At 45.2% G+C, this 20628-nt stretch overlaps 1 protein-coding gene across 1 annotated transcript in view; it reads left to right on the top strand.

Moving 5' to 3' along the window:
- FAM234B (family with sequence similarity 234 member B) overlaps window positions 1–20284 on the top strand; it is a 36037-nt gene extending 15753 nt beyond the window's left edge. The window contains exons 4-13 of the mRNA XM_047867454.1: window positions 2504–2692; window positions 3733–3863; window positions 7487–7634; window positions 7995–8136; window positions 9139–9282; window positions 9446–9527; window positions 12517–12672; window positions 15278–15395; window positions 16956–17176; window positions 17758–20284. Coding sequence (XP_047723410.1) covers window positions 2504–2692; window positions 3733–3863; window positions 7487–7634; window positions 7995–8136; window positions 9139–9282; window positions 9446–9527; window positions 12517–12672; window positions 15278–15395; window positions 16956–17176; window positions 17758–17763 — 1337 coding nt within the window. The 3' untranslated portion in view covers window positions 17764–20284. The remainder of the gene's footprint in view (window positions 1–2503; window positions 2693–3732; window positions 3864–7486; window positions 7635–7994; window positions 8137–9138; window positions 9283–9445; window positions 9528–12516; window positions 12673–15277; window positions 15396–16955; window positions 17177–17757) is intronic.
- The last annotated feature ends 344 nt before the right edge of the window (window positions 20285–20628 follow it).

Below are 20628 nucleotides of genomic sequence, written 5' to 3' on the forward strand. Positions count from 1 at the left end.
CAACTTTGTAAACAGTCTCTTTATTAAACCTTACCACAACTTAACCTGATTGAGTGTGTGATATATGTCAACTACAAAAAAAAAAAAAAAAAAAAAAAAAAGTTGCATTTTCAGTGTAGGTACATGGGGGCTTCTGGTTTGTCCTATAGCATCCATTAAAGTGGATTCAAACTGTAGTCTGTAAACTGATACAGGAACTCTGGTTTGAGGCTGAGGATGCCTTAGTAGCTACTTTTTAATCATCCAGGCCCTGGAATAAACATCTAGGTATGTTTTAGGGAATGCTAAGCTGCCCGCTTCTCTGACATTATTAGAAAAAAACTTTCTGGGTCTTGTGTAATCTGTAGAAGCAATTTAGGAATAGATCTGTTTGCAGAGAGAAACTTCAGCCTAGAGGGTTGACTTTTGACTTTAATTGACTTTTATATGATTGAACTTTAATTACATTTTTTTTGTCTATGACTACTAGCCTTTGAAGTAAAAATTTTCCCTATCCCCTTTTAGATTTGGAGACTTTTTTTTAGTTATTGTTTTACACAGATTGCTATATATCAGGACTCCTAATGGCAAGGCCATGGGTTTGGGCACAGTGCAGACTAGCCTGATTTTGTTACAGATGATGAAAACACTGGAGCTAACATATGGTACTTCTTGTGTACTATGCACAGGTATAAGTGTATAACATGTTATGAACAAATTTATCTCTCAACATAACCCTGTGGGGTAGACTAATATCCCCCTGTTCCCATTTGCATATGGGGAAACCGACATAGGGAGTTTGAGGAACTTGGCAAAGTCCCATAGCTGGTAAATGGTAGAGCTGGGATCAAACTGTATAGCTGAGAGTCTCTGGAGTTCACATCCTTGACCCTTATGTCAAACTGCTGTGCCCATAACCCCAGCCAGTGGGTTCAAAGATCTGTGCCACTGAGCACAAGAAGGATTATGTTATTTATTTACTTATTTATTTATTCATTTGTGCATCCGTTTATTCAACAACTATGAATTGAATACCTGCTGTGCACCTTACATAGAGCTGTGCCAGTCATATTGAGCTAAACAAGATGAATGTGGTCTCTGCCTCAAGGAGCCACAGTCTGGTGGGGAACGGATAACCCATTACCACCTGGAAAAAGATGATTCAGAGAATTGATCTGGAGTCTCAGATGGTCCTTAAGGAGGAAGGACAGCACAGTATATTAATCACAGCAACCCTGGGAAGTCCGGAAGCTAACATATGTTACTGTAATTTGTCATGTGTATCAATGCTTCTGGCAACAGGGTCTGAAACAGTGAGCCACAGCTTGTCTCTTGTTTTTTGGTTGTATATTTAATTAGCAGTGCTGAGGAATAGGTACAGGGAAGCTCTAAAACTTAATTGCTTTGTCCATATTGGTTGTTGCTGGAAGTGGAAAGTGTTGAGATGAGTCAGCATCCCTATCCTGAAAGTGAATGTAAAACTGGCAAGAGAGAAAGTTGTTATTCTAATTGTTAATTAAGTGACATAAAGGATTATTTACTAAAGGGATGAGCTACTCTGATCCCTTACCAGCTGTCCTTGAACATAGACATTAAGTTTTCCCAAGTATTCTTTCCTGACTGGGGCTATATCAGCTGATTCCATGGGAGTCTAGACCAGGAAGGCCTACTGATCATTGCTACGTGTAATGTTCAGGATTTTATTTTTAAAATGTTTTATTTTTTCTGCTCTCAGGGAGCACTTGCTAGCGATGATTAGAACTCAGGTATTTCTTTTTTTTTTTTTTTTCCAAGTTTATTTATTTATTTTGAGAGAGAAAGAGAGAGCAGGGGAGGGGCAGAGAGAGGGGAAGAAAGAGAATCCCAAGGAATCTCCACACTGTCAGCACAGAGCCTGATGTAGGGCTCAATCTCATGAACCGTGAGATCATGACCTGATCTGAAATCAAGAGTCGGAGGCTTTGCTGACTGAGCCACCCCGGTGTCTCAGAACTTGGGTATTTCTTTGCCCCCTGCTCTGTGTATGTTCTAGCTCAGTCTGACTTTTCTGAGCATGCCTTACCCTCTTGCTTGCTTTTGTTCTCCACAGTGACTTTCCCATGTTCTAGATTTTGCTCCTGTCTTTTATTCAGCAAATGATTGGTTGCTGTGTGTGCTAGGTGCTTTGTGAGGCACTGAGGATACAGAAATTAATGTGACAGTCTTTAGCCTTATGAGTGTTGCTATTTAGTGGGGGCTGAGGTGACGGACATGTAAACAAGCGTGTTGGGGGAGGTGCAACATGCACACAAGGTGGCCCGGACGAGGTCCACAACCTCTTGTCTTACGTGAGAAGTGTGTTGAACAGATATGAGAGGAACTCTGTTGTTGAGACTTGGAGCCAGAAATATGGGGAGGAGCAGAATACGCAGGTGTGAGGTGCTGCTTCGGCACCATTTGCTTTTGGTTTTCTGGCCTCCTTCTCACCTGTACTGTTTATCTTCTCTGTCTCCTTTGTTTTCTTGTATCTCTCGAGTGCTTTTAGGTGTCTCAAGGCCAGCTGCTATCCTTGTGTGCCTTTCGGGGATGAATGGCAGCACACTCTGGTTGAGTCCCCTCCCCGAGGAGGCCCGAGATATTACATGTTTGGATCTGATACCGGGAAGCGTGGCTGAAACCATCTGCCTCGTGACAGGGACGCATAAGATGTTCAGTGCGTTCAATGCGACATCAGGTAAAGATCACTTTCCACAAAAGCCTCTGTTCCAGTGAGTCACAGTCTCTGGTCAGAACAGTCTCGTGTGGAAGGGGCCTTACCACTGTCGCATGATGGAAAATCTGATTTTACTACTTGGGAAGGTGAGTATTAAGATAGATAGAGAAAGGGTTTGAATAGATTGAGTAATAGATCCACGGTTAAACCTGTTTGGTGTTAGGTTGGGGCTAAACTGAATTGCCCAAACAGAAACTACCCTGAGGCTTTTGGTTTCTAGTCTTCCTGCTGTGTACAAAAGACAGCCAAGCTCTGTCTCTTGTATCTGATAAATACGGGGTCCCTGTGTAAACTTGGCCATTAACCACCTCAGCAAAGGTCAGGGAAGAAACTAAGGTTTGTTGATGCATGTTGATTTGGCCTTTTGACTTCTTATTATACTCAGACATCCATGACACAAGGAGTGAAAGAGAATCAAATATAATGAAGGCCCCCGACACCACCATAAGTGTATTTCTTGGACTTGAGCGAAGCTGAATGAATGCATAGCAACCTTCCCAGTTTTAGAGGTTGGAGTTTGGTAGTGGGGTAACTTTGAGCGAAAAAAATTTAAATGTGAGTTAACTCCAGAAGTGAAGTCATTTTGAAAACCTTCTACAATTTCCCTGCTCATGTGAACATGTGGTAGCGGGAGGGAGACTTGGTCTGGCTGGCTGCCCCTGGATGTTTCCTTGATAGTTGTAATAATCTCTTACAGATCAGTTTCTCTGCCCCAGACAAGTGGGCTCCTCTTTCTTGAAGAGACTTCAGCACTTCTATTTTATCTAAAAAAATCTAGGCATGAAGTTATCACACAGGTTTATGAGTCAGACACTTGAGGATTTCAGCTTACACTCCCTGCTCCGTTTGTCCCCTGTAAGATAAAAACTAAAAAAGTAAGGAAGAGCTGCTGTCTGTCGTTTGCCCATTGGGTTTCTCTTTTCTGATCTGGGAGCATGGCGTCTGCCTTTTCCAGAGTCTGAAAGCTATCAATTGTGATCAGCCTCTTTGCCCTCCCCTAGGGAAAGCCATTTGGACTTTAAACCCAAACTACTTATCCAATGGTACCCTGGCTGCCCCAGGGGTGGTGCTGCCAGACTTGGATGAAGATGGTGTTCGAGATCTTGTGGTCCTGGCCATTGGGGAATTGCAGGTATGCCCTATATTAAATGGTCTGTGTTTCTCATAGGAAATGTTCCAACTTTAGTCAGCTCCTAGTGTTGTTCTTATAAATGCTGCTCGAAACCTTTTTACTAGGGCTTGGGTTTAAGCAAATAGTCTTTGTGAGATTTAATGAATAAATTACGATCATGAACTCGTTTTCCCCGGCAGCCTCATTATGTTCCCATTGACTGTGACATGGTAGAGCTCTGGAGCCAAATAGGTCTGTGTTTCAATTCGTGCTCTGCTGTAGCTGTGTGGCCGTGGGCAAGCCATGGGATCCAGCTGGGCCCTGGACATGGGAAGGTTCTGTCTACTCACAGGATTGTTGTGAAAGTTGGAACTAATGTATTTAAGTGCCTAACATAGTGCCTATTGGACCATGTGTTTGTGTTGTTAGTTATGTATACTTAATTTTAATTTTACATAAAACAATAAGATAGGCTGATAGTTCATGTACATAGAGCATGTTGTAAATTGAATAAGTAATAACAACAATGACCTAAGAAAGGATAGTTGTAACGGAGGCTATGATAATACAGACTTTGAGTCTAGTACGTTGGTCTTTAAATTACGCTTCTCAATTCTGCTTTATTGGAGCTGTGGGGTACTGGAACTAGTTATTCTGTGCACAGTTAAAATAATAGTAGTTTTCCCTCCTGATTCACAGGAAAGAATATGTTAACGAACAGATTTATCTCAACTTTAAGTTTTTACTCCTAAAGCTTTTCCTCAAGCTTGTGTCAGAGTTCCTCTAAGTCTTTTTCTCAGACTTCCTATGTGAGTTTGCCAGGAACAATTGGCAGATAATATTTATGGAAAACTGTGGATGTAGATGATTTTGCTTTATTTGGTAGCATATGTTAATTTTTAGTAGACCTTGTGTTTGCTGCTGTGATTTTTGTAATGCATATACGTGGAGTATAGTTATAAAATCTGCAAGTAAAATTATTTTATAGCGTGAAATCTATCAGTGTTTTATGGTTTTCTGCCAGGAGCACCAGAGACTAACTGAGAGTGCTTCACCAATCACAAGTGTTGAGGAGCACTGCTCTAGGACACCTGGCGATACTTTGTAAGATGAAAACAAAGAAGTTAGGTAAATTTCTGAAGGCTAGTTTGTTTTAAGGGTGCTTTCTGTTAGTTTTTCTTCAGCTAGCCAGTTGGTCTCAAAGTAGATTGAACCCAAAACTCAACTATTGTTTACATAACCTTTTTTACTACAGTCATTGTGAATAAAGAGACCAGGGTGTAGGGAAATTTTTGAAGACTATGCCCATCAGGGAGTGATTATCTGAAGGTGCCAAAGTGGAAAGTATGGTGAGTTTCTTTTCAATGGAAGTATGGTTAGCAGAGGCATAGGAAGAAATTGAAAAAGTTTCTATATCCTGGATAAATTTAAAAATCTCGGCCTTAATACCCCATTTGGCTTCTTTTTAGCCAGAGGTGGTTGACAGGCTAGAGGTTCTGGCTTCTAAGGACCCTCCGTAGTGAGGTGGCCTCTATTAGAGGAATTAGCTTCTTGTCTGCTCCAACTCTGTGCTTTTTTTTTTCTTCGTCTTAACCAAACAGCAAAAAAAGTGTATCACCCAACTTGTGTCACAGAATTTACTTACTTACACATTCTGCCTGAAAAGTTGATAGATGGTTGATAGATGGTTGATAGGTTAAAAAAATCTTAGTGAAGCAATGGGTTTACAGCAGTAGCCTCATCTTTCTACTGACCTCTCTTGACCATGATGCCAGCAACAAAGAACCTGGGAAACTTAAGCTGGTTTACTCTAAGCTACAGTTTAGAAGGTTCTCTCTTCTTGAGGAATAGAACATATGAGGCCTATGACTTAGAGTGACTCTGTTCTTAGATCTGGGTTTAGAGTGAGGTGGGCTTGGGACAGTGGGACCTGGTTTGGGGTGAGAGGAACTGATCTGGTCTAGAACAGTTCGGATCTTCTAGGTGGGAAGGGACCTTAAAAGCCATGTGGTGAACCCTCTTCCACTGTGCTATAGCCTGATACGGTATTCTAGACACATTGGCATCCATACTCTCCATGAGTACTCAGGCTAATGGGAATATCACTGATTTGTAAGGCAGTTCATTTCATTTTTGGTCAGGTCAAGAAAATTCTGTCACATTGGTGAGAATTCTGTTTTCTCATAGCTTCCACTCACTGTTCCAGCTTCAGCCCCACAAAGCTACTCTGAAAGAATCTAATCCTCTTTCTACATGCTTTCATGTAGGCCTGTTAGCCCTTAGCCTCGTCCCACTACACCTGCTACTCTAAGGCTACCCCCAATTTCTTATACTGTACTCTGTACAAAATGAAGTCTAGACCCCTCTCTTTCTTGCTTTCTTTTCCTTTGCGCTCCATTTTATCCATATCTCTTTTAAAATGTGGTACCCATATCTGAAAACAATATTCTATTTGTGATATAGCCAGTTTTACCAGCATAGGGAAATTATTACTTCTTTAGATATAGGCTTTATATTTCTATTAATGCAGCTGAAGATTGCGATAGCTTTTCTAAGATTTAGTTTTTGTTTATAATCCGTTAAAGCACCCACACCTTTTACTTAATCAACTCATTAGTGGCCCCGTTTCTTCTTTCAGATTTTGACCCATCTTCCAAGCCTAACACTTCTTTGAATTTTGAGTTTGTCATATAGCATATTAGCTATCACTTTCAGTTCTGTGATAAGCTTGAGATAAGCTATGCATTCAAGTCTTTGATGAGAATGATTAGTAGCAATGGGATAATGGCAGAGTGCTGTGACATCCCACCAAAAGTCTCCCTCTGGATTGACATTGACTCTTACTCTAGGTACACTGAAAACCATATCTTTTTGTCTTGTCCAGAAGAATTCATGATGCTAAACTTCGTCAAAAGCTTTACTTAAGTCAGGATATCACTACAATCCTCATATTGTAGTGACCGGTGACTCTATTCCTAAAGAAAACCCTTTAGGGCAGGGTTGACAAACTGACCTGCAGGCCAGATTTGGCCCACTGCTTGTTTTTCTAAAGTTTTATTGGAGCACAGTCATGCCTCTTCATTTATTATTATCGATGGCTGCTCTCACACTATGGTGGTTGACTAGTTGCTACAGAAATCATCTGAGTTGCAAAACCTAAAATATCCACCTTTTGACTCTTCACAGGATAGGTTTGCTGATCTCTGCTTGAGGGTTGATAGTGGCCAGGCTAGACATGTAATGTTATGATGGGAGAGACTGCCCGTGTTGATTTTAGTTGGGACCAAATATTACTGGGGATTTCTGGGTATGAGAATAGAGACCCAGCAGTCAGCTGTCCTATACTTAGCTCTCGGCTAGAACTCTGTGCCTCAGAAGACTGTTAATCAGCAATAACCATGCTTCAGAGAAATTGCCTGAGCTACCATGAAGATGCTTTTTGCACATATCTAACAAGGAATGGGACATTGGCTTCATTTTCTTGCTTCCAGGGAAAAAAAGGGAAGCAGGTTTGGCTTTGTGCTGTGCAACTTTGGGAAGTGTTTCTGAACCCTTAGCTAATCAGAGCGCAGTGACTTCTGTAGAAGCTACTTGATTAGGAGACGATATGACATCTATTGACTCCCGTTTTTTTGCTTCTTCAGCCAGATCTGTGCTTTCTGCTGGTGTCTGGCCGGACAGGGAGTCCGGTGGGCCGACCTGTGAAGTACAACATTGTGGGCGTGGGGAATCTGATTGGTCCTCAGGTTTACGTTACCACAAACGGGGCTGTCTATATCCTTTTTGGCTTTGGTAAGAATTAAGTGTACTTTTGCTGCTGTTCCCCATCTGTGTGTGTGTGTTAGGCCTCCCTTTTGAGACAATGAAAGCTCGGGAATTGCTGTCACCAGCCCTATTGCCACCTCCTGTCCCAGGGGCCTCTCACTCTCCCCCACCCATTGCGGGTTATTAACTCTGCTTTTCTCAGCTGCCTTCTCCAAAGACTGTGCAGCATCCGCTTAATCACTTCTCCAGTTACTCCATGTTGGATATGTACTGGGTGGGCTATATTAGACCCATCTGATTCGGCTCTGTGTCTCTTGCTCAGATCCTCACCCTGGGAGAGTTCTAGTAAATTCAACTTCTCAGTGTTGGTTCTTCCTGTGGTGCTAGGAAATATCCAAGCTGTCGCCCTGCGGGACATTTTTGTTCAGGCCCAAAATCGAGACAGCTTACCACCTTCTCTGCAGATAGAAGAGCCAGAATGGGAGAAGCGAAGATCTATCAACCTGTCTGAGCTCATTGACATTTACAGGTAGGGCAGATGTCTGACTTTGTCACAGTGAGATCTGAGATCTCATGTGTTATGGAGTCTCCAAGTTTGGTTGGGCTGGTGAATAAGTGGGCAGAAGTTTGGGGGGAAACAGTGCTGCCCTTAATATACCATCTTCTGGTCTGGTGAGTTAGAAGCTTTCTTTTCTTGGTAACATAATGTGTTGATAGCTGTGTGTTGGGGATCATGATTTGTGATCACTCTGCACATAGGTTGCAAAGAAGGATATTTGTTTAGGGTTCTGAGAGTGGGATAGGTGAGATTGGGAACCCTTCAGGTAGGGAGACAGATTTATTTAAAATACCTGCTTGTAAAACTGTGCTGAAGCATCTGCCCTACTCTTTTTCTGTGTTTTTCTCTTAGTTAAAAACTCATTTTGGCAGAAGCAAGGCTAGCATCCATGAAATATTATTTTTTATTTTTGTGTATTTCTTAATCCAAAGCATGCCATTTTCCACATGGAGTGGATTTTACCCATTTAACCCCAGGCCTGGATGGTAATTGTCTTCATTCTATTCTGTCAGAAGTTTCAAATCATTTTCTAGCATTTTCTCTGGCAGTATCACATTGTTTCAGTCAGTTTGGCAGTTGTTAAATAGAATCGTCCCAGTTGTCCAGACAGAGAAATAATTTGATGCAGTGTCAAGTGAGTTGCTGTCCAAGCTTAGTGACAGTTTCAGGCCTCCTGTCCAGGTTTCCATCCGCCTTCCTCGCCATTATCCTTGGCTCTGCTATCTTTCCCAGGGTGTCCAACATCAGAGATATGGCTCTGCAGCGCTTCTCCTGGGAGTTCCTTTTGAACTTGCATGAATTCTCTAGGGATGTTTGGTTTCTAAACTGACATTCCCTGGAATGACAGCATGCCCACCTGATGAGATAATGGTGGGAGATGAATACAAGAGTACCAAGACCAAAAGCCCAAGCTGGTGGGTTGGGAATCTCATCCCAGCTGGAGGCTAACTGTTGGGCTCTTGTTTAATTCAGTGATGGTGTCGAGCTACTCCAGATGGTGAAGGCACCTGATTCCAACTGCAGCAACCTCCTGATTACAGCCAGACAAGGCCTTGTCCTGCTGCGGGGGCAAAATCTGACACCTTCCTGGACATTGAGCCTGCAAGGCCTGCACAGGTTTGCAGCATGTTCCTCTGTGTGTTTGCCGTTCTGATCCGCTTTCCCATGTGTCAAAATTCCTCAGAACAATCGCTTGATATGTGGGGCAATGCAGGAGAAGAGAATTCCTTGTTTTCCTCTTCTTCTTATTCACCACTGATCACTGTGTTCTCATTTGCAGCCAGCCTACTCCTGGGTATTTCACTGATGATCAGACGTTAGACTTCCTTCTACAGATACAGGATGGAGTTGGGATGAAAAAGGTAAAACTTTGGGACTCAAGTCAATTGAAACATATATAAGGTATATATGTTGTGTCCAGCCATATGCTAGGCCCTGTGAGAAATAAAAAGAACCTAAAATTTGGTCCCTTCCTTCAGAGAACTCAAACTCTGGCTGATGGATAAAATGAAAACTCACAATTCGGTGCTACAATCTATAGCATTGGAAGCCTGTCTAGCTAACTTCCTTCCTGTACGTGAGTTCCCACTTCTGGATTCTTTTTTTTTTTCCTTTTTAAAAAAATTTTTTTGGGGGGCGCCTGGGTGGCTCAGTCGGTTAAGCGGCCAACTTTGGCTCAGGTCATGATCTCGCAGGCCGTGAGTTCCAGCCCCGTGTCAGGCTCTGTGCTGACAGCTCAGAGCCTGGAGCCTGTTTCAGATTTTGTGTCTCCCTCTCTCTGACCCTCCCCCGTTCATGCTTTGTCTCTCTCTGTCTCAAAAATAAATAAATGTTAAAAAAAAAAATTAAAAAAAATTTTTTTTTTTTTAGTGTTTATTTGTTTTTGAGAGACAGAGACAGCGTGAGCAGGCAAGGGGCAGAGAGAGAGGGAGATACAGAATCTGAAGCAGGCTCCAGGCTCTGAGCTGTCAGCACAGAGCCTGAAGTGAGGCTCGAACTCACAAACCACGAGATCATGACCTGAGCCGAAGTCGGACGCTTAACCGACTGAGCCACCCAGGTGCTGCCCGCCTCCCCGCCGCCCTCCCCACCCCCCTTTCTGGATTCTTAACTCACAGTTAGGCAATAGGAACCTTCTGAAGTCTCTTGGTGGGGAAAGGCAGGCATAAATGAACTTAGTACTTCAGTACATATCTTCCCAAGATTTCAGAGAAGGCAGGATATCTGGGGTGGTTGCGTTGTTATGAAAGACTTAACAAAGGAGGGAAAGATGATGAGCAGAACCTGGAAAGCTGAACCACATTTATATGAGGAAGGGTGGTTGGGAAGGCTTGTTAGGTTAGAAACACTGACACCAGTGGCCCAGAGACAGAATGGTATGGCATGTTCCATAGGTCTTCCTGATTTTATGTGAGGTTGCATATTATGAGGTTATAATGATTGGATAGACAGTTTTCATTCTTATTACAGGGAGAATTAGAGTTTTTAAAATTTCTTTTTTATAACTGACCAATCTTTTCAGTTTATCTTTACTGTAACATATATATTTATATATTATGCCCTGTTCCCTGTGAGCAAACACAACACTTAATCATCTCCTCTAATATCTGCCAAGTTCCGTGCCAGATGCACAGATGATGTCTGTGGAGGCACAGCAGTAATGAAGACAAGGTCCTGGTTTTGTGCAGTTCATAGTCTTTGGGGTGCCTGTATGCACACAGCCCTACCACATCGTGGTGGGTAGGTAAAGGAGGTCTGCACAATGCCATGGGGACGTGGGGAGCAGATAGAGTGCAAGGAGTCAAGAGGTGCTTCATGTTGGTTGCAGGTGAGATGTTCAAATCATGAAAGCAGAGAAGTGGTTTGCTGGGTCGGTATATAAGGGTAGGCCAAGGGGTATTTCCTCCCGAGAGATCAGAGTGAGCTCAGCTGATGATGGAGGGCCCTGAAAAGCAAGGCTGCAGAATTTAGGTGATGTATTGGAGGCAGTAGGGTTATTTGGTCATGAGTGGAGGACAGAGCCGATGATAGAAGCATCACTTCAGGGAGCAGTTCCAGCAGTGCTGTTGAGGAAGGAAGCGATGTCTGGCTGTGTTTCAAAAAGATTTCAGGTAGAGATTGGAATTTCCATGGGCATTCCAGCGGGATTAAGGGAGAAGGGGATATGTAGCTTGCTTAAGAGCTGAGATGCTGAGGGTTTGAACCTGGAATTTAATCCTGGCTCCACTACTTGCTAGTGACCTTGGGTGAATTACATAATCTCACCCAACTGCAGATTCTACATCGCTTTATAAAGTGGGAGTATCACCTATCTTCATAGGGTTATTATGACAGCTAAATAATATGTGTGACTGGATAAAATTTTTTAGTGTGGTGTCTCAAGACTTTTCTCCTCAGACTGCCGGAGGGAATCTTGAACTGCTGGCTCAGGGGAGTTTGTCCCTCTGTGTGGTTCCAGGACCTTCCATGAGGCAGAGTCCGAGCACGGACAAAGAAGGGCAGGACCCAGAGGCTGGAAGAATAGGGAAGTGATTGTTGCCAGAGCTACAGTCCTTCCGTTTATCCAAGAACAGACCCTTGAGGAGAAGGGCCATAAAGACAGGGGCTAGAGGTGGATGGGGAGTTTCTTGTGGATTTTGGCCGAGAAGAGGCTCTAAAACCGTGAGGTATGAGGTATTTGGGGTGAAAAGGAGATAGCAGTGTGTCAGGGATGATGAGTTCAGGCCCCTTAATTGTCCTTTGAGAGATGCAGCTGAGGAGTAAATCTAAGTAAACTAAGTGAATCTCTTAGTTTATGTGTTCATCTGTTTAGATGTGCTCTTTTGAATTTGAGACCACCCTGGGGCTGAGCTACATGTGCTGTGACATCATCAAACCCAGAAAGCTTTTAGCACAGCCCATAGGACTTGTGTCCACTTAGTCATTGTTCCCTAAAGTGGTGGCTGCAGTGGCGGGAGGGAAGGAGCGGGAGGAGGTGCTCCCCTCCGAGGGCCGCTCTCTGTCGGAGCACTGTCACAGACCCTGAACAATCTGAGTCCCTTCCTGTCCCGGGCCTCCACCCTCTCACCCTGAGAATGAGAGGTGGATCAGATGATTAACATCTCCTTCCCACTGGAGAATTCTACAATCCTTTACACTCTACAAAATGGAGACAACAGCTGCTGAAAAGTGGGGCTTGGTCCCTAGGCCTTATATAATGCTCTCCGAACACCCAGTTTGTTCACATGTAATAAGCTCAACCTGTTAATACATGTGTTATTTGGATCTCTGCGGGTTTTCTTTGCTCTGTGTGTTTTCTTGGCCTGCTGCCTTTCTGGAGACAGGCTGTACTCACAGGCTCCTCTTCTGCAGATGATGGTGGTGGATGGGGACTCGGGCTCTGTTACCTGGACCTACAACGCTCCCTGCCACATGAAGGAAACGCCAACCACCTCGGCGGTTACTTCAGATCAGAAGTCTGTCTTCCTCTTCTGGGCCGAGGGGATGTCGGCGGTATCTCCCAGTTCTGTAAGTGGGCCTGGGGGGTGGGGGCCTTTGTCACTTGGTGAGGTGATAACTGCTCTGCTGGGCTGATTGGGGCTGCTGGGGTCCATGGAGCCGCCATGCTTCTGGGGAGCGTGGGTGGATCACAGCAGCACTCGAGCAGGCAGGGCAAGACCCTGCTTCCTCCTGAGCGCTGCTTGCCCTGGCCTTCCTCTCAGCCGAGCATTGTGCAAGCCGACAGCCCCTGGCTGCTGGCTGCTGACAGTGGGAGGCTAGATAAAGGATAGGTCTTCTAAAGCCCACAAGGTCCAGATTTCCAGATGATCCATCTGTGCCACAGTCGAAGAGAACTAACTGTGACTGGTCTGGAATGGGCAGAGGAGGTCTCATGGAGGGTGAGGCTGGGCTTTGAGGCGAATAAACGGAGCCTGCAGAAACGGTGTGGGGCTGGGATGGCAAGCAGTTGGAGAGGATGATGAGGCTGAGGCTGAGGTTGAGAGTTTACCCGGGGGAAGTGTGGGAGAGAAGGTCCTATGCCCAGAAGGCAGATTTTGGAATGTCTTAAGTGCTATACACAGCATTTCAGTGGGGCTGATGAGGCAGGGTGCCACCTGTATTAGGTGCCTGGGAGTTTTTGGTAAGACCCACCCTGAATGAGTTCAATTAAACACGTCTTGACCAGCACTCACTCTGCGCCAGATGCCGTGTTCTCTGTAGGGACCTAAGGATAGCCTGGAAAGAGTGCTGGTCCTCTAGAGGAGAAGGCAGATGGTCCCCAGATGGGGGGGACCCCAAAGGATGAAGAGTCCTGAGTTCATCAACCGTGCACTCTTGGACGAGCCACCTCACTTTTCTGAGCCTCATGCTCTTTATCTGTCAGTGAAGATGCTAATATGTTCCAGTTTGAGGATCAGATTTACTCAAAATCTAGGTTTTAGTCCTAATTCTGTTCTGCCCCAACGTGTGCCCACGAATAGTTTGCCTGACATTTTAAACTTCCCGGTTTCCTCATTTAATAAAATGAGGGGATTGGAGCAAGTGACTCTCAAATGTAAGTGTCTATAAATAACCAGAAAACAAAGGCGTGTCACAAATGCCGCAAAGGAAGCACAAATAAGAGGTTTAGGTGGAAGCACAAAAGGAGAGGATATTAATTTTGTCTGGGGCAGTTAGAGAGCTTTTTGTGAAAGGGGTGGCATTTAGGTGTGGGACCTAAGGCTGAGAATTGTATTAATGCATGGAAATGGGCTGCAGGGATTGTTAGGCAGTCTAAGGGGGAAATAGGTTGGCAGAGGTTAGAGAGGGCAAGGGCAGTAGAGGTTGCTGAAGCATGGGTGGGCAGGTAAATAATTGTAGGAAGAGGCTGGAAACGGCAGATTTGGATTAAATGCCGTTAGACCTTGGTTTTCAGGCTAGGAATTTGGGCACCATTCCCTAGGCAGTGAGGAGGGAGTTTGACTCCTTGCTTGTCACGTGGACAGAGCCAGAGGTCTGTCCTCTCAAGCCTGGGCTCCTGAGCGTGTGTGTGGAAAACGCCCTCTTCTGTGTGGTGGTGGGAGCGTGGCTACAAGCTTCCCGCCTGTGTTTCTCCTCACTCAGTGGACTTCTTATGCTAAGAATATGGGGTTCCACTTCCTCCACTAGCAGAGCCCCAGGATGCTCCCAGGGGAGGGGAGGTCCTCGAGGAGCTTGGTAGAGCAGGCATTTACTAACCCATCCGTGGTATTTTTGTGCATTAACAACCGAATGGCTGCACACGTGCAAGAATGGAATGTCATCCTTGCGCGAAAGTCACACCGGTAAAGGAAGGGCCAATGTGCACGTCTTCTGCAAAGACGACTGACACTTGGGCCTTGGAATTTTTTTTTTAATGATTTGCTTCTGTGTGGCCAATGCTCTGTTTATTTCAGGAACTGAGAAGAGTTTTGTGGATTTGAGCTTGACACTTGTAATTGGCTTTAATATCCAGTGAGAGGAGACAGATGTCTTTTCAAACATACATTTTGTCTCCACAAAGCCCCACCTACTGCAAGAGATGACCCGGTGTTGTAATACTCCACGGGCAGAAGACTGGGAGCCGCCCCGTCAAACTTCTCTCCTGGGGCATGCACATTTCCGTTCTTTTTTTTCTCATAAGGGAGAGGGCATTTTCCAGCTCTAGTGGTTTGAAGAAATTAGTGGTTAGTCTGTTTTGAGCCCTTTGAAATATGTGGAGTTTTTATTTTATTTTATTTTTTTAATTTTTTTTCAATGTTTTTATTTATTTTTGGGACAGAGAGAGACAGAGCATGAACGGGGGAGGAGCAGAGAGAGAGGGAGACACAGAATCGGAAACAGGCTCCAGGCTCCGAGCCATCAGCCCAGAGCCTGATGCGGGGCTCGAACTCACGGACCGTGAGATCGTGACCTGGCTGAAGTCGGACGCTTAACCGACTGCGCCACCCAGGCGCCCCAATATGTGGAGTTTTTATATGGGAGTTTTTCTCAAACACATGCTTGTATTTGGGGTCAGGTCATAGCATCAGAGAGGAGTGAGTAATCACTGTCCCCTCTGCCCTTTTCGTCCGAGGACCTGACATGTGGGAACGTAGAGTTACCTGCATTCTTCCGTTTTGCTTCTCATTGTCAGGACACCATCCCGGGAACTGGGCCACCCAGCCTTCACCACCTCTACCTCCTGCACCCAGCATTCCCCTCTCTTCTTCTCGATCTGGCCAATGCCACGGGCACAGTGACGGCTTCAGAGGGTGAGTCCCAGTGACAGTGGGGACTGCGTGCACAGCGAGGGGAGGAGATGTGCCAGCTGTTGTGTGTGAGGGTATCACTGTCCTGCCAGTGGAGGGATGTGTACTTTCAAATGACAGCTGAGCACTCCCATGCATTTTCCCTGGCACCCTGGTGCCCAGGGCCATGGCCGGAGTGCTTCCTCTGGGAGGAGCACTTGGCTCACAGGCTGAGGACCCAATTCTCTGAATAGGCCTGAAAGCCGAGGGCCAGTGCAGCCCCATGTCCCAGAGGTTCTTGGGGGGATGTGATTCCCACAGCCTCTCCTTCAGCAGACATTCACTGAGCATCACCTGTATGTCAGGCACCATGCCAGGTGCTAGGAATACAAATAAGACTGGTTTCCCGACCCTCTAAGAGCTTAGGATTTAGAATTAACTGTGAGGGATATGCTGGAGGTAGCATGTTGTCCCCAGGATATTGGTTTAGGCTCAGTGGGAGGCTTTCTTTTGACTAGTACAAGTAAACATGCCCATTGCGTAGAAGTGGCTGCCAAGAGAAAAATCAAAGGAGAAAGAAAAAAAAAATTTTGCCGGAATCTGACCACTCATAATTGCTATTAACATTTTAGAAGTATTCCTCAGCTTTATATATGTATGTAAATAATACCATACAGCAAAATCTGGATCCTGTATTGGAGTCCTGTGATTCAGGTGGTCAAAGCTCTGGAAACTCAGCCACTGCCACCTCCTGGTCTGGAAGTGTCTGATGGTCTCCTCCACCGAGATCCTTTGCCTCTCTCTGGCCTAAGCGAGTCTGTAGTCCTTGCTGTGGGTATTGTGGAGAGGAAGACCAGACTGGCCCCTTTTCCTTTACTTCTGTGTTCTCTTGCCATTCACAGACTGGCTCACTGTGCACAAACTCATTTGCCTTGAAGTTAAAGCCAATGATTGTGGCTCTCAGTTTGTTGAGATACATCGGGAAGAACACCTGATCTGGAACTTGCAGGCATACTGGCCTGCTGGCTGTGTGTGTGGTGGGGGGCCGGGGTGGGGGAGAATCCTGTGATTGGATCTAAATGAGCCGTTTCTCAATATTAGCATCAAATATTATTCAGTGAGGGCTAAATGATGGTGATTAAGAATCCAGACCATTTTTATGATCCCTGTTTTAAGGATGAGGCCAAATAAGCACTGGGGAGGCACATAGCTTCTGTGACCACGCACTGACAGTCCAGGGATTCTCAGAAGTTCTAGTTTGTCGTGCTCACTTTTTTACCAAATTGTCACCAGAGTTGGCATATCCTCATTTCCTGATTTGGGGTTTTCTTGGAAACAGCTTCAGAGAAGGAAAGGTTCAGAGACCGAGAGGAATGTGCTGGTTTGCCGGCCACCAGTCATTCCCACTGTGCACCCACTGCCTAGCTCAGTGCCCTGCATTTATTAGGTGCTCAATAAACTTTGTGTATGAATTAATGGAAGAGTAAATGAATGAATGAATCTAGCTGCTGAACTGAGCCACTCTCCTGTTAGCAGAAGTCTTTGGTCTTTATGTTAATTGCTCTTGTTTTTGTCCTTCCTCAGTTGGAATTAACGACCTCTGGAAAGATGCCTTTTATGTTACCAGGACAACAGGGCCCAGCTCCGAAGGCCACCCAGCACCCCTGGTGGTCAGCAAGCTTAGTCTACGGTGGGCGCTGATGGAAGGCCAGGTGGTCCAACTCGAGGATACCACCCCCAAAATTGGCCGCGGGGAGCTGCGAAGATTCCTCTCTAGGATAAAGTTTGTTGATCTTCCCTACCAGGTGAATCGCTTCTGAAAGAAATACTTGGTTACCACTGAGGGTTTGGGGCAAATACTACCAACTCCGACTTTGTTCTCTAGAAGGTAGGGAGAGTGGAAGTCTTCTTGGGTGTCAAGAACCAGTTGTTTTAGAGCAGCACTCTTTTCTCAGGGTGCTTCATGACCATTCAGAAATATTCAATTGTTTTTAGCTGGGGATGGTACCATCTCCCTTAGGGGACATTTGGAAGTGTGGGCTCATGGTTTTCACCGTCTCAGTGACTGAGGTGGGTGGCTTCTACTTTAATTTTCTGGGTTGGGCCTAGTGGTGCTAACGTCATGCAGTGATTGTGGCGGTTACTCCGGAGGATTATCTTGCTCAAAATGCTAATCCCCCACCCCTCAAATACTGTGGTCTAGTTCAGTGTTCATGAGTTTGTCATGGAAAAAGGTAAAGTCTCTGCACCTTTCCGGAAAGACTTATGAACTACTGGGGCTAGACAAAAGGACAGAAAAGTAGAGGAATAGCCTGACCTTTAGGTTTCCTCCAGTTCTCTACCATGAAAAAAATAAAGTCTCTGATACTCGCGCTCTTTCCCCTAGATATAGTCTGATGGAATCTTCAGTCTCAGAAGAAGTGAGCAGGGTGGTACTCTCTCTCCCCCATCAGCGCAGAGTCAGTGCTTTGGAGAGAAGGAAGACTTCAACCTCATTTTACCACGTCTGCGCAATTGTTGCAAAGCACTTTGGAAGGCGCATCAGAGTTCTTTGATGACAGCACCATCCATTTGGCTGGGGTATCTGACCTACGTTTTCAGTCCCTGCGTTAACCCCCTCTGGGCACTCTGTGGATAGTATGCAAATGTGAATCTTCCATGTTGTTTTTTGTGTGTCTAATTTATAAACTCTTACTGGGAAATTCCAGTGAAGTTCTTCCCCAGAACATTTTGTTTTGCATCATGCCACGCGTGTGTATGTATTAGTATTGTGATGGAACATTTTCTAGGTCTGTTTTAAGCTTGAGGGACCCGGTTTCTTGTCCTTCTGAAATACATCTGGGTTATTTGGTCATCTTGAGACGTCAGGTGCCCTGCCTCTTGTCATTCCAGTATTCAGGGCCACTTGTCATTTCCCTCTGTATTCTCTCACCACCTGTACCTTGGCTTCTTCCCTACTTTAACAGCAGGGAGAAGACTGGCAGTGAGGGGCTGAGGTAGCCATCCAGCACTTTCTTATCATACAGAGCCTCCCTCCTCACACTTTCCATCTCTATATTCTTAGTTACCATAACCACCACCATATTCCTGTCAGAAGGGGAGCCAGAGAAGTATAGTTGGGGACCGACCTCTAACAATGGTATCATGTGGTCTTGATTGTTCTGCCCTGCCCATCACGACCTTTTCACGGCAGTAACGTCAGGAGTGCTTGTGTGCGTGTGGTCCTTACGTGTGTGAAGTCAGGAACGATTGAGGTGGGTAGCCTTATCCCTGCCTCATCTCTACTCTGCTTTCTTAGCATCTCCTACGGGGCATCCTCCTTATCGCCTCTCACTTGCCGAGATATTTTTGCTTTGCTTGCATGACAGCAAAGCTGTTTCTGGAGTTTTACTCTTGCTTGAGTCCAGTGTGCAACCATTTTGCCTGCACATCTCCTTCCTTGTAGAGCCTTGGAAGCACTGTATTTTGGGGAAATTCCCATGTAAATATTATAACTTTTATAATTAAGTTCTTTGGAATTACTTCCAGTGCTTATTTCTTCCTTCTTCAATACATATGTTACTTCTATTAAGTTTTCTTCTAAACTTCTAGGTCATTGTTTGTATAGCAGAAAATCCCACGTTAGCCGGTGAAGAACTGCTTTTCTTCTTGAATAATTTTGGTAGGTCATGCCCGAGTGCAACTCAGGTTCTGTCTTTGCTTGAGCCTTTGTGTTTTTAGCTTGTGTTAATAAAGGGAGTCCAGAAAATTTAGAGATTACAGAAATTTAGGGATCCCAGATTTAAAGGGATGTATATTACTTGCCCACTGGTTGGCATTATGACATAACACGAGTTTGGTAGCACTAGCAGATTGGCCTGCGATGTTTCTTGGAAACCCCCTTGCCATAGTCTCTGAAAGCAAATCTGGTTTCAATACTTTGGGAAGCGCGTGTGGGTCCAGCTTGTTGTAAACTTGGGGAAACAATTAATTAGATGAAAACCCAAGAGGATGGGGATGATTCTAGATTCATTTCTAGGGTTTGAATCTACTTGGGTGGAAGAGCCTAGGATCTTGTTTGGCCTAGTAGATAATTCTAAGGACTAATCTATAGTCAACTGAATACCTAAAGCTTGGGTTGTGGTCCTGTGGCCTGGGCTGAGCCATCTATGCCTAAACTTCGTTCTCTACCATGTTGAGGCTCTGTGGGAAGCCAGCCACTTTAGGTAGAGGAATAAAATGCAAGGTCATTTACGGAGGGCCTGCTCTGGGGAGATCCTTTTTGGTAGAAGATTGTGTTTATGCTGGGTGAGTCCCAGAACTATGTAAGAGGAAGCTAGGAAAGCATACATCCCTACATTCTTCGTGATGTGTTTACAGACTGACTAAACATAGGCTGTTTTGACTATAATTTTCCCTTTTTGCTAGACACAGTACAAGCTGTCGTCCCTCCTGCAGCCATGCAGAGGGTAGAAATGGTGGCTGAGGACTGAGGGAGCTTCATCTGACCAGCTTGGGTGCTGGTCTGTCAGATAGGTCCCCACACTTCCTTCTCCTTACAGGCACTCACCCAACCTGACATCTAAGATAGGAAGAGCTCCTCCCTTCCCCCCACTCACAGCATGGGGAGCCGGCAAGGCCAGCGTGACTGCCACTTAGGGATAGTAGTGACTTCCGCAAATGCAAGGGGCTTCCTTCGCCCAAGCTTTCCTCCTTGCTATCCTTACAGCCTCTTCGATCCTAGACGGCATCCCCCCATCCCGTAGATGGTCTCTACTCCTCCTTGGCAGTGTGGGATGCTGATACCAACCCCCTTGAATGTGAATTGCTACTTTTATTGCCCATACTACAGAAGAGCCAGCTGGTATGTGGTCAGGAAGCACTATTAAAAATGTGAATTGTTGCAGAACAAATAAAAATTATGTGTAGAAACATGCTTGTGTGTTATCCTCATTCTCCTTAGCCATTGGAATGGTGTCTTTTCCCTTACGGAAAAGAGAAACGGTGAGTGGGTGGATGAGTTGGGGCTCCAGAGAGGAGTATGTGCTGTGGCCTTGTTCATTAGAGACGTCTCCCTTACCATAAATCCCATGAGGAATAGCCTCAGTGGACCCTTTCTGGAAGTGGACCTGTCCCTGCATGCTGTGGGAGCCTTCTCGTGTATACTAGTCTCCTGGTGGCCTCTGGGTTAATACCTAATTAAACTTTTATTGGGTACCCTCCTACGTGGATGCAGGACACTGCAGCAGGCAGTGTGGAGGACATCTGTCCTACATGT

The sequence above is a fragment of the Prionailurus viverrinus genome, chromosome B4, assembly GCF_022837055.1.
Source record: "Prionailurus viverrinus isolate Anna chromosome B4, UM_Priviv_1.0, whole genome shotgun sequence".
In the NCBI taxonomy this organism is placed as follows: domain Eukaryota; kingdom Metazoa; phylum Chordata; class Mammalia; order Carnivora; family Felidae; genus Prionailurus; species Prionailurus viverrinus.